Source organism: Crocodylus porosus, unplaced genomic scaffold, assembly GCF_001723895.1.
Source record: "Crocodylus porosus isolate Cpor-Errol unplaced genomic scaffold, CroPor_comp1, whole genome shotgun sequence".
NCBI classification, from domain to species: Eukaryota; Metazoa; Chordata; order Crocodylia; family Crocodylidae; genus Crocodylus; species Crocodylus porosus.
In genome coordinates this window covers 110,860,002-110,874,297 of record NW_017728947.1, presented here as the reverse complement: position 1 = coordinate 110,874,297, position 14,296 = coordinate 110,860,002, and the positions used below count along the sequence as shown (strand labels likewise).

General features: G+C 48.1%; 1 protein-coding gene across 1 annotated transcript in view; it reads right to left on the bottom strand.

Annotated features, from left to right (window-relative positions):
* PRKCH (protein kinase C eta) overlaps nt 1-14,290 on the bottom strand; it is a 172,163-nt gene extending 157,873 nt beyond the window's left edge. Inside the window, exon 1 of the mRNA XM_019550931.1 lies at nt 13,904-14,290. Within this exon, the coding sequence (XP_019406476.1) occupies nt 13,904-14,260 (357 nt within the window). The 5' untranslated portion in view covers nt 14,261-14,290. The remainder of the gene's footprint in view (nt 1-13,903) is intronic.
* Nucleotides 14,291-14,296: the final 6 nt, after the last annotated feature.

Below are 14,296 nucleotides of genomic sequence, written 5' to 3'. Positions count from 1 at the left end.
ATAGCTGCTGTCTCTCCATCCAACAAAATAATGTGATTTGAAGAAAAAGATGTTGATGCAATGGCTCAGCCCTGAAAAGACAGGACCGCTGCACTACCTACACATCCCTGGATAGAGTTCAAATATTCAGAGAGTTCAGGACTAAGTGGGCTGGCACTTGCCAGGCAGAGGACTACATCCCCTCCCACAACATACTGGTCATCTGTCCTAGCTGCAGCCACCCAACTAGGTATTCCTTGTAATAAAGGAGAGAGAGCTGCTGGTCGATCCTTCCCTGGACTGCAGGGATGTGGACCTAGTCCACAGGCCAGATGAACAGCACAGGGCTGACCTCGCGGACTAGATCAGGCCCACAGGATGTGGATATATCCTTGACACCTGTTTTACTGGAATTGAAAAAAGCCTCCTATTCCTCCTGGCATACTGCAAGAACCAATGGGATTTTTTTATTGTCCTCTAAAGATTTGGGGAGTAATTGGAAGAGTCATCAATGAGCAGATTCTCCAATCTTGTGCACCTGATCTTTTGTGGTTGTTACATTAGCCAAATGATAGCACAAAAAAGTGATAAGCCCCTAACTTTGGGCTCATTTCTTCATGGTCTTCAGTGACCTAGATCAGCAGTTCCCAAACTCTTGACAGATCGCACACTGCCAATTTAAAACAATACAATCTTAAGCACCGGCAGCAATTTTTTCAGTTCAACCTTAAGTACCACCAGTAAATTTTTATCATATAAAGTAATTGTAATAAATCTGTTAAAGTGTGCCACCGACAGGTTGTCTGCATACCACTTGTCAGACCTGTACCGCAGATTGGGAACCGCTGGTCCTAAATAATGACTTGTTGGGGAAAAGGCAGTGTTTTCCTCTTTCTTAGCAGCTCTGCACACACTTGCTGTGCTCAGTAAATAATGTATAACCCTGTCACCATTAAATATCCTTGCTACACATAAAAGGGAAAGCTGGCCTGGATACTGCTCCCAGCTCCAGGGGTGCAAGCCGGGAATAGCTCCACTGGTGTCAACAGAGACCGACAGATGTAAAATGGGAACGTGAAAGCAGAAGCGGCGTGAGCACGGCCCCTCTGATGAACGGAGTCTTGCAAAACACAAACTTTCTGCAGGCTGGCATTTTACAGCAGGGCGCCAAGAGGAAGACGGTGACATTCATTAGGGGAGCGCTAAAAATAAATGCTGGAGAAAAGGGAAATGTCGAGAGCCTGGCTTTTATGCCATGAGTTGCAACAGTTTGCCTTTCCTGACACAAGGAAGCCAAAGCAGATTCAGGCCCTGCGTGGACCAGGCTTTTTCTCTTTCTGTAGCAAAGCACAGCAACTTGAAGACACTGTCCCTGATTTACCAACACCTGATTTTTATTCCTCACAACAATAAATGTTCTTTCCACTTGGGAAGAACTTCCCCATCCAAAGAGCACAGAGAGGTAGTTAATCATGTTAGCCTGAAGTCAGGGTAAAAATGCACCTTATAGACTAACTGGATCCGAGAAGCATAAACTGTTATAAGCAAGAGCTTCTGCATCTCTCATTCAGTTAGTCTATAAGGTGCATCTCTACTCTGCCCTCTGCCCATATAAAGTACCAAAGTAGCCACCTCCTCACCTCACCTGTCCTTAAACATCTGCTTCCGCCATGGTGCCTACAAACAACTCTTGGCGGATCGAAGCATCCAGCAAAACTGACTGCAGTGAATGGAGCGTGAACTGAAAATCATCTCTATTCCTGCCTGCCTACAGCCCCAAGGAGCTCTTATTGTGGCACCAGAGGACCTCATGCCAAATGAACTTAACCCAAAACAGAATAAATTAACGTGGAATGACACACTTACTCTAGATTGATACACTCCTGAACATCTACCCCTAATTAACTGCCCATGTATACCAAGATATTAGGGTCTTGCCGAAGCTAGCCAGAAGGTGTGACTAGTTAATCCATGAAATAAGGAATGAAACCAAACATACACACTCATCTTTATTGCCACCACACTCCAGTTTATCTGTTTCGCCACCTGTAGCAGATTGTCACTAGCCCAGACTCTGAACTCTCCGGTGCAGGGAGTGCCTTTATGTTATTCATATAGCAACACCAAGCATGGTGGGGCTACGGACCTTAAAACAGTACAGACAGTGGCAATTATTCCCTTTTTTGGCTCTGGGAAGAAAACAAGTTTCCCAAATTAAAAGTCCACAACTGATAAAAAAAAAAAAAAAAGGTTTAAAAAGCAAAAGCAAAGGAGAGAGTTGCACACAAGTCAAGTTCCAGATGATTTGCTCACATCAGGTCTTGGGGTTCATTTCAAAGAGAGCAGGCGAGAGAGAAGAAATCCAGCACTGCCAAAAACACAGACTAATTCTAGAGTCAAACAAGCAAGCAGGTAAAACCAAACCTATGAGATAGAAAATATTTCTAAATCTCTTTTTCCTGTGATATTGTTTTAGGAAAATAGGAACCAGTCCAGCCCAGAGCGGTCCTGCCTCTAGCTGAGATTTCTGTTTCCAATTGGTTAATGCCAGGTGTTTCAGAGGAACGGCAGGAAGCTTTGCGGACAGTTTAATGAAACAACCTACTTGGCTGCTCAGCTTCTTCCTAGCCCCTGACGTTTGGGGTTTGCTACTGTCCTGAACAGGTAATTATTTGTAGTTATGGAATAGCACCACTCTGTGCTTAAGTGCTACAGCACAAGAAGATGGGCCTTGAAACAGAGAGCTCACAATCTAAGGAGAAACACAAGCGTGCGCATGTGTGTCATTGCACCAGAGAGCTGACAATCTACGTAGAAACACAAGCGTGTGTGTCATTGCACCAGAGAGCTGACAATCTACGTAGAAACACAAGCGTGCATACACGTGTGTGTGCGTTAAAGCAGGTATTAGTTCTACTAAGCTCATAGCCTTAAGACTGTTTTGGGAAAACTGAGATCCCTGGGTTAACTATGCACAGTGTGAAAAATCAACAGAAGGAAGTTTATAAGATGCCTGTCATCATATCCTGACTACTTGGCTTGGCTATTTTATCCCTTTCCCACCACCCTGAAAGCTGGTTGCACACCAGTATACACCACTATAAAATCAGTGACAGGTGAGATCTTTTTTTTAAGCTTTTTTTTTTTATGTATTTAAGCTGGCACAACTCCTAGGGAGGGTACACCGGTTATATCAATATAAGGCTTTTCCATGCTGGTATAAATTATACCTCTTTCCATATGGGAACAGCTGTGCCTGTAAAGCATCTGTATAACATACCAAGCATGTTCCAATAGAGGAGCATGTATTGCTTTAACTACACGACTTTAAAGTCGTCCAACATTTATTTTTATACAAGACCTTTATCTCCTGGAGCATCGCTATACAAATGACTTACTATGGGACAAAAGGGGATGGGAATTGATTGCATGTTAGCTTCTCCACAATATCTGCCTTTTGCATGCTCTAATTCTGCAGCAAAAGGAAGTCCAGCACTCGGCATCAGAGCGGCAAGTCACTGCAGACTCCTGTCCCTGTACAACAGGGTCCGAGCACATGCCAGGCAATACCACACAGCAGCAGGCACAAAATAAAGCCCCACTGCCTTCTCCTCCAAGGGGATGTGGTTCATATGCCTGAATCCTTATCTAAAGGTGATGGATCTTTTCTTCATTAGATATTTGGAGAGGAATCTTTATATCCAGGATTCTACCACCAATTTAATTTAATAATTTAATAATGAAACCAGGTGCTTGCAAGAACTTTGCAGGCGTACAGCAGAAATGTTTTCTGTATGGCAAGGAGTGATAAATGCAATGTTTCTATATGGGCAAAAGTCTTAGATGCAGTTGTACTAGCAAAAGTGCTCTGAATGACGGTAGAAGCTCCATCTACCTTAGGAAGGTTTGCTGGCTTTAAAAATAAACTCTCTTTTATTCAGCAGCTGGATTTATATGCAGAAAATATCTCAAAACGTCAAACAAAAAATACTGCCGGGATAGCAGAGCTTTATATTGCTTGTCTGACTAAAAAAACCCCAATCCACCAAACACAGCAGCTTCAAGCACGCTGGTTAATGCTGCTAAGCCACCACTATTTCCTTGATCTTTAGAGGGACAGAGTGGAGATCTAACTCTCCAACTAGTAAGAGACCTATTCATTTAGAGGTTTATGACACCTAAATATTTGCTGTGCCTGTCCCGGGATTTCCAAGCGGGCTGAGATTTTTGAGAGCAAGGAGGCCTGATGTTTGATGCTGAATGATTTACAGAAGTGCTTAGAGACTGACTCTGATATCTCCTCTGCTTGTCCCTTTTCCAGGGTTACACAAAAGCGCTGGAGATTTCTTAATTATATCAGCAGAGCACAATAGCTCCAATCAAGCAGACAACATCAAAGGAACTTTTAGACTCTGGAAAGAGAGAAAACAGAGTATCATTCACCTTGGCAAAGGGATATGCTTCCCTATCGAATACATTGTAAACTGGTACGGGGGTGTAGGTTGCAGCCCAGTTGACCCAAGGACACAGGCAGGCAAGGCTCTTCGGGTGAAACTGATATCTTTCAGTAGACCAACTTGTAAATTGGTAGGTACTCTCATATCTATCAGTTCAAATTTTAACTGGTACATTCTCACAAAAAGCCCCTCTTCCACGGCTTCAGCATTTCCTGATGAGAAACAGTCTAGCCATTAAATTCAGACCAGCTCTCCTTGCAAAGCTAAAAAGAGCCATTGCTGCCAGTGGACTGCACAGGATCACTCCCCTCATTTCCTCCCCGGCTTGTTCAGCAATGAACTAGTTAGTATTTAATTCAGATGCCCAATGCAATTTAAACTGTATTTATAGTTTAAATGCAATGCAAACTAGTAAGTATTCCCTTGTCAACTGGTAGGTATTCTCCTGGCAATTTTAATAGTCCAGGCTGTCCCCTCGACAGCCTTTTTCTTGCCTATACGCTCAAAACGGATTGCAACCCACTTGCTTCTCAGAAATCTTTCAAAAGAGAAAGCTTGGTGAAAATGCAGCTCTGCAAAAACTCTTGTGTGGTAACAGCTAAACACACGGCCCCCCCAGGCTATAACAGTCCTACCGAACAACGCTTCCTAAGGTGCCCCGCTTCCTAATCCTGCTGAGAACTGGTGCCTGGTCCTCATTCCCAGCAAGCAGCCTCTTTTATACGTCGTGACCGCAAACGCAGGTCTGCAAATGCTGACGGGCAGCAATAATTTTACAGACATGCCAGCCCCATTAATCCGAGCCCAGGTTAGCAAACCCCAAGTTCTCCCCCTCAACCTCTATGCAGGGACTCTGCTATGTGCTGCCAATGCCACTCATGACCTCGTGTGGCAGCCACAAAAGGGACAGCAGGAAAAATAACTCTGTGATTGTCAAAGACAAGATCATGCCCTACAATTGCCAAGGACAAGATCACCAGTGGTCAAATTACCAAGAAAGAAAAACAGCTGTATTCTTCTCAGCTCTGCCCACAAAGGAGGCACCACCCCAAACAGGCATCCAGGTGCGACAACAGGGGGTGGTAGGCTTCGTCACCTGCCTCTTGGGTTTGGGTGCTTACAGTGTTTTTCTCGCAGTTCCCACAATTTGGCTTCCGACATGGGCCCGCTGCAAGAGAAATGCGGTGGCAGTCCTCAGGCACCCCCTATGCCTGACTGGAGGTAGGCAGGGAATGGCTTGCACACAAAAGTATGGACAAGGTTTAGGGAAAAAAAGTCCCAAGTCTATGTGGGGATTAAAAATGATACCTTTCCGGTAAAAGATGGAGAAAGATCACAGAGCAGCCAATGCTCAAAGCTTGGGGCACTCACGTGGGCCATTCTCTGCTCTCTTCTGTTTCGAACGCAAAGTCCAGCTGCCCACCGAAAAACTTTTTTGGACAAAAGTTTATTTGAAACTGGTACGCTCTCACAAAAAGCTCCTCTTCCACGGCTTCAGCATTTCCTGATGAAAAACGGTTTTGCCAGAAAATTTAGACCAGCTCTTCTTTGTAAGGCTGAAAAGAGCCATCGCTGCCAGTGGGCTGCACAGGACCGCTCCCCTTGTTTCCTCCCCGGCTTGTTCACCAGTGAGCTAGTTAGTATTTAACTCAGATGCCCAATGCAATGGCCATTTAAAACCTCACCATAGATGCTGAAATTCTGGAGTGCAGCCTGGTAGCTTCAAAGGCGCATCTTCCCACACACCCAGTATAAAACCAGCTGTCGCATACTTTTATTAATATAGCCAAATAAAAAAGAAAAGCCCAGGCAAAAATGAGGAACACCACTCTGTCTAGCTCCTGTTTTATATCAGAGTAAATGGTCTCATCTCCAACCTACTTAGCAGTGCAGAGGTGGAGGGAGTTTAAAAAATATTAGATGAGTGGGAGAGGAACTAACCTATATAAATGGTTGTTGGGCAGATCACAAACCTGTATAAATGGAGAAAATGTAACCTATATAAATGGCTGTCGGGCAAATCAAATTAAAAGCCATATGTGAGAACTAGAGCTAGTTTGGTCTCAGACAGAAGATGCTGCCAAATAGTAAGAATGGCTATTTGCAGCAGCGGGTTGCCATAGACGGATAGGCAAATGTCCACACTTCTGTCTGACCCCTACAGCCTGATTTTGGATTTTGTGAAGCTTTCCCTCTCCTCATTCAAATCTCCCTTTAAAAATATACTTCTGTGAAGTCCATCATGACGACAGTCCATCTCAGGAAAAACCAAGCTTAGTACCTCCGAAAAGAAAAATGAGAAGGACGTGTTTGCTGGCAGAAGCTCTAACCATAGCAGGAGCACTTATCTGACGCGATGTGGCAGAACTATGCTGGCAACACTTTTCTATATTAGGTTAGCAACCAAATGCGCTGTCCATCTGCTGAGACTACGGAAACTTTTGGGAGGGGACTATGTCCTTGCTAGGCACGTCCACACAAGGCATTAAATGCACAGCAGACTAACTTGACTGTACATTAGTGCGTCACAGCAAAAGCTGTGCTACTGCACTAATGTACAGTTGAATTAATCTACTGCTCATTAGCGTCGCTAAAAAGGCGTGTGCCGGCACTACTGCACAGCAGTGCTGGTTAGTGCGCATTCAGTTAGTACCTGTTTTTACAGGGCACTTCTACACGTGCTCTGGGAATGAGGCAGCAGTGCTCTAATTAAAGTGCCACCGCGCCTCCTGTATCAGCATTCCCGTGCTTAAAAACGGTGGTGGGGGCACTTGAACTAAAGCTCATTCGATGCAAACTCAACCAAGTCTGCTCTGACACGCTGGAGTGCCAGCATGCTTGTGTATAGGTACCCATAGGTACTAAAGTTAATGCGCAGTATCTATGGTGTATTAATGCATGTGTAGACGTACCCCTTTAGGTCTTGCACAGGACTTAGAATTGATGCTTTGCAAATAATTTTCTTCTTGTACTGAGCAGACTGAAGACAGGCAAAACTCTTCTTCACTTGCTACTGAAAAATCAGGACCCTGCAAAGGGCTACAGGAGAAACTTAAAAAAAACAAAACAGTCTTCCTGAAAAGGAACTGGGGAGAAACGATGCTAGTTTTCAGCCCTCACAGAAAGCAAGCAAACTGTTAACAAGTCGCTGTCCTAGCATCCATGCTGTGGATAGATGGAAATAAGATTGATAGGATGTACTCCTTGTTCCAAACCCATCCTGCTAACAATCCATTTATCTGCTATATACAGGCACAGCTAGTAGTTTTTGGAGACACGAGTGACAGAGCAAATGCCTTCCCTTCGTCTTTGCCAAGATCAAAGCTTAAAAGAGACCTGAGACAGTTTAACACACTAGAAGCACTCTATCGGTGGACGGACAACCTTTGAAACAATCAATCACTCCCTAGCAGCAACAACAACAACTCAAGGCTATTCTGATCCACTCTTAACAATTACTATTTGTCTAATGCTTAATATTTACTATAGCTGCTATATAAATCCTGTAAGACACAGGAATGAAGATTAAGATATCTGGTACTGATATGCTGTGAACAGTTCCTTGTTCGGGTACAACTCAATACTTTAGATTACCGATGACATTTGGGTGGCATCCATCTCCCTCACTGGGTACGGGAAGAAAAGTAAGGGGAAACAGTACACGACATCAAATAAAGGTTATTAAACAAACATCCAGTATCTGGTTTGGAGTAACTAAACAAATGCTTTGAAATAAGGAATGCAATCTGGATGCAAATCTTCATTCAGGAGCAGCCAGATGACAACAATGGCCTTTACGCTCCGCTCACTTGCACCTGGGTGAGCTGCTTGCACCTGTGCAAAATGAATACAAACTGCTTCCATTTGTGTTTGGTAAAGTGTTACACCCACTCTGCCAGTAAGTAAATGCCTATGCAAAGGTATGTGACAGGGGAGAGAGAGAGACACGCCTACTTGATCTACAAGTGGCAGGTTAACATTTAGCTGAAGAGATTGACTGCACGCTCACTGCTCCATCGCTTGAGAGGCTGAGAAAAGTGACAGGGAATAGCAAGCAGAGTATCACTACAAATTTTCACTTTTGACATGCCTTTGTAAAATTTGACCCAAGTAAAATTAATGCAAATTGTATTCCAGAATGAATATGCAAATGCAGAAGTAATCAGGCTTTTGTAACACTGTTTAGGAGAGGCACGTCAAGAAAAAAAAAACCCAACCAAACAAACTGAAAAGTTGTAAGAGGCCCCGTTAAGTCTTGAGCGCAAATTTCAATGCAAACTACATCCACGGCATTGCTTTTCCGCTTCCCAGGGTGAAGACTCACATGCTTAAGCACATGCACAGGGACAACTCATATTCACTAAGTTACTCATACACATAAGAGTTTGGGGTTGAACTCGTAGGATTGTGATCTATCTGTGAATCATCACACCTACCAGGTCTTCCGGTAAGGGCCAGTAGCAACACACAGTCTGCAAAACTTGCCCCTTCTTGTGTCTGCCATTATCACTGGCCAAAGATTTTTTGACAAGATCGGGGGTTTTTGTCAGAAAATGCCCATTTATCAAAACCATCGTGCATTCTGGGGTGCACCAATCTGGGAGAGCTCAGCCGTGCAGACTGTCCCAGACTTACGACCACACAGTTTGCAGGACCCCTCCAAGGAGCCAAAAGCTGGAAAGCCCAGCTCAAGCTGCTGCTCTCAGGACTTCCAGGCTCCCTTCTCGGTGGCAGGGGACATTTCCCTTCCTCCACCACTGACTCTAGGGTCATTTCTCTGGGACTACACTCAGGGCATGGCACAGCCCTGGGGAGACGGCCTGTGGGGTTGGGGCATCCAGTCCCTCCTTTTTATTCTGCAAATATTGAATGGAAACATTGATATTTTTCCAAAACAGATTTTTTTTTGCTGGAATTCCCTTTCCACAAAAAATTCCGAAATGTCTCCACTTTATTTTTATGCAGAATAATGATTTTTTTTAACTGTCAGAATTTCTGTTTTTACTAACTCTTATATCCTTTGATCACCACATCTGGATGCCAGCACAGCCTAGGATGGCTCTTTCCCTCCCCCCCAAATGCACTATAATAGCTTGATGAGCCATAGGACAACAGGGGTACATTAGTTGTTAGGTCTTGTCTACCCGCAAAAAAGCTGTAACACTGACTGCACTGGTCTCATTAAAGCAGTACAACTCCATTCTGGGAGGGGAATTAAGGCTACCAATGTAAGGCACCCACTGTCGCATGCACCCCTGGGGTTGTATTGATCTAACTGCATTGCTAAAAAATGACCCGCTCACTGAAACAATCAGACACATCCAAAGCACTCTGCAGACTTCCCCTTGCATGACAAGCATCTTGACTCTGCCACCTCTTTTCCAGGGGACAGAACTGGACCATGGCACGTGTGGCCGGTCCCACTGCCCCCGTGTGCACAGCGGGGCAGGGGCAGCACGGTGGCCAGCCTCGTTTCCCAGCAGCCCCAGTGGTGGTGGCAGCTCCTCCTGACCGCTGCCATCGCCAGCTCCACTGGCCAGGCACCCCAGCCTATCGCCCCGCACCCACCGCCAGGGGCAGGACCCGCACAACCAGAGCATGCGGCTGGGTGGATGGGATGGGGCTGCAGGCGGGTGGGGAGCAGCGTCTAAGAGTGGGATGAGCCAGCGCAGGGCTGGGGCCCAGGACTGAGCCGTGATCCACTGCCTGCATGTCCTTGCAATGGGTGCTGGTACTGCGGGTAGCAGAGCGCAGCTGTGCCTCGGGCCCTGGCCCCGTGCTGTCATCACCCCAAAATCCTGGCCCCACCCATCGCACTCCCAGATGCCGTTCCCTGCCCAGGCCCAGCTGTGGCCCAGCCCGTGCGCCATGCCCAGGTGAGTCCTGCTCGCCTCCAAGGGGACCCCGGGATCGCAGGACAGCCACCCAGCCAAGCGCTGAGCAGAGTCACCTTGGGAGTTTTGGTGAGCTGTTGTGGGGCGTGGGGAAAGGGTACTGACCCAGCCCCTGACAACTCACCAATACTCACTAAGTGTCCATCCAGCCCAAATAATTGCCCACCCCTGCTCTATGGGATGGGATTGCGCTGTGTCACAACAATATTGGAGCTGACCCTAAATTGGCTCAAGAGAGGTAGTTAGCCATGTTAGTATGAAGTCTAGGAGAAGGCAAGGGGAGGTGCACCCTGATCTAAGGTTACTGCAGTTGTTCTTAACTCCTCAGAGTTACCACCCAGCCACCTCCTTGGGAAATGCCAGCGCTTAGCTTTGATTATGTTTTTGACTACAGAAAAATAACAGGGCAGTTCTTCTGCAAAGAACCCAGAAAGCCCGCCCCTGGTCAGAATGATTGTAACACTATGGATTCCCATCTCAAATCCCTGCGTTTATCTCATGAATCATGTCTGCACACTCCACAGTACTAACGTGGCATGACACCGCATGGCACCCTTGAAGGGATCTTCAGGAACCCTGGGGGGCTGCGGCAGCCTGCTTGAGAATCACTGGGTTAGTCTATAAAGTCCACTTCCACCCTGACTTAAATTAGTTAGTTTGGTTCCCGCAAACATGGAAGTACTCAGAGACAGACCCGCAAACCTGCACAAGAAGTTGGGCAAGTGCTCAGATGATCAGGCCACTCTATACTGCTGCAGCCTGGCTGCTACCAGTACCCAAGCTAGCTACACCAATGCTAATTTAGGAATGCACACACGACCCTGCACTCCCAGCACCGGCAGCAGGCCAGACACACCACAGAGCAGGGACCTTGCACTTGCCTGTAGAGCACTTAATATGCTGGGCTGTGATGGTGACAAGTGGCAGAGTAATTCCCATTAATGGCCTCATTACTGGCACTTTTTTTTTTACAGACACACAATCATTGCTCTCACAGTTTGCAATACGAGATTATGTTCTGCCTTGATACTGAAATGTGAAAGGGAAGTACTGGCAGCTCCCCTTGTGATATCATCTTGGGTATTTTAATGCCACTTCTTTCAGCTGTCCTCAGCTTGATTTGATTGGGGTGGTGATTATGCCATGCTTACTAAGCTTCCTTCCTTGATAAGGAAGTAGATGCCTTCCCTCCAGGGGAATTCTGAACACTTGAATCTGCTCAGAGTGGGTGTGTATTCTCACACCGAACTGCCTGACACACTGCAAAGCATCACTGGACAGGTCATGCTCGCCTTGTTCTAGTAAGGAAACAAAGGCAGACGCTTCACCTGCCTATAGATCGTTCCCTCTGTTCGGACTGAAATACGGCACATCTGTATGGGAACTGCGCCTACTTGGAAATCGAGGGAACCAGCTGCGAGTACTGCTGTTTAGCAAGAACTGCTGTGTGCGATACAGAACGAATCACTCCTGGAACCCCGTTACACACAGGGGTAACTTTGGCCCAACAAACACATACCTGCCCAGATGTGTCGGGGCATGTGCATGAGGACCCAGGAATTCTTGCATCCCTGAGTGCACACACGTGTATTCAAGAGCATAGGGAAAAGTGCACGAGAGTCTGAGGGAGCTCATGTGCAACAGGTCCCCTCCCGGCCAGCCGACAAGAGACGTTCCAGCTCCGGTCTCAACTCAAGCTGTAGCTCTTGCTTTTACACTGAAAGGTCCCAAGTCAATCCCCAGAGTCGATGTGTACCTTATAGCGTAACTGAATCAGAGAGGTATAGCATAAGTTTTCATAACCCACGACTACGGACTTTTATCCCACTCCCTGGGGGGTTTAAAAACTAGTCCATGTCCCTCCACGGGTTAACTGCTTTTCTCTTTCCTACCCCCCTTGCCTCTCAGGAAAGCTGCTCCTTTTTCTTCCCCCCTTCTCTACCCTTTGTATTTTAACCACTGCTTTCTATTTGGAAGCTCTGCTTGCCATCTCTTCACCACACCTAATGAAGTAATCCATGGCTTAGAAAAGCTCATGCTATACGTCTCTGGTTCAACTGGACAATAACGAGGTGTTGGACCGGCCCCCAGAGCCACACCACCCAGCCCCTGGCACCAGCCTGGCGCAGGGCCAGTCTGCAACTCCTTGCATGCTGGACCCAGGGCCTGCTTCACTCGTCCAGGACCTGCACAACACGCAGCGTCCACCCCAGACGGCTGGAGCACTTGCCATGTGCAGCTTGCGTCCTGCTCCAGTCTCAGCAGGAGCTACGTACAGCGCAGTCCTGGAGCAGCCAGAACAAGCACCACAGACGCTGGATCCGGCATGGAGGGAGTCCGCAGGCCTGATTCAGCCTGCAGGGGCATCCCACACCATTCACCTGGATCAGTCCCGCGCCACGCATCTGGCCCCCAGGGCCAAAGGAGTTTGACACCTCTGATCTATACCAATAGTTCTCAACCTTTTCTAGGCTCAACCTTTCCTGGCCCTCTTGAGAGACGTAAGGTCCCTTGAGAACTTGCCGGAGCTTAGTTTTCACTTGATTTTTTCACTACAAAAACTACTAGAACAATTTTCCTGTTGCAAAGAACTCAGAACAGCAGCAGCAAGGCAGACGTTTTAACACCGTGGATTCCTATCTGGAAACCCTCTGGGCTTATTTGGCGAATCACATGCGCACATCTAAGAGTGCGAGCACCGCGTGGCCTCCCGCAGCACCCTCAAAAGGCTCTCGAGGCACCCCCAAGTGGGCCGCCGCCCCTGCTTGAGAACTGCTGTTCTATAAAGTGCAAATCTCCCCTGCCTTCTGGCCGACCTCGCGCTAGAAGGCAAGGGAGTTTTGCACCTTAGACTAATAGAAACAGATATATCACAAGCTTTTATGACTTTCAGACAACTTTGGCTAACTGCCTGACTTCAGACTGACAGGGCTCGCTACCCCTCTCCCATCCACAGAGCACCAGCCAAGAAGGGAGCTGCCTTAGGTGAATTCAGGTGAGAGCAGGCAGGGAGGCACAGGAATGTAGAGAGGTGTGTGTACATATGTGTGTGCAGGCAGGTGCATGTGCAGGTGTGCGCGTTTGTGCAGGCACATGCAGGCAGGTGCGTGTGCAGGCACATGTAGGCAGGTGCGTGTGCAGGTGTGTGTGTTTGTGCACACAGACGCATGCAGAAAGGTGTGTGCATGCACACACAGACACATGCAGGCAGGTGCATGTGTGTGCAGATGTGCATGTGTGTGCAGATGCATGCAGGCAGGTGGGTGTGCAGGGGCATACAAGCATGTACGTGCAGGCAGGTGTACGCGTGTCCGTGTGTATATGTAGGTACGTGTAGGTGCGCATGGGCAACGGTGTGGGCAGACGTGTGCGTGTCTGAGCGCACGTGTCTGCGTGCACGTGTGCCGATGTCTGAGTCTGCGCGCACGTGCAGGCACATGTGCGTGTCCGTGCCCTCGCAGGTGCGCGCAAGCAGGTGAGTGTCCATGTGCCTGCGCTCGCCGGTGCACGCACAGATGCGCGTAGCCGCGCGCACGCACGTGCAAGCCCACGCGTGCGCGTGCGCGGACTCACCCAGTCCTCGAAGCAGCCGGCGGGCCCGGCGCCCCGCAGCACGTCGGCGAAGGGCAGCGCGCAGTGCGCCACGAAGTCGTCGTAGCCGAGCGGCGTGTCGTGGAAGACGGCGAGCTCGAGCTGGCGGCCGGCCGACACGGCGGCGCTGAACTCCTCGTTGTAGGTGGGCCGGTTCGTGCGCTGCTTGGTGCGGGTCTGCCCCACGCGCACCTGGTCCACGCTCAGCGCCACGTAGGGGTCCAGCACCTGCCCCTTCTTGAAGATCGAGTGGCGCAGGGACCAGCGCGTGGGCTGCAGCCCCACCGCCTCCCCCACGCGCACCTTCATGCAGCCCGTGAAGTACAGCGCGCCCGACATCGCCCCGCGCCCGGCCCGGCCCGGCCCGGCTCGGCT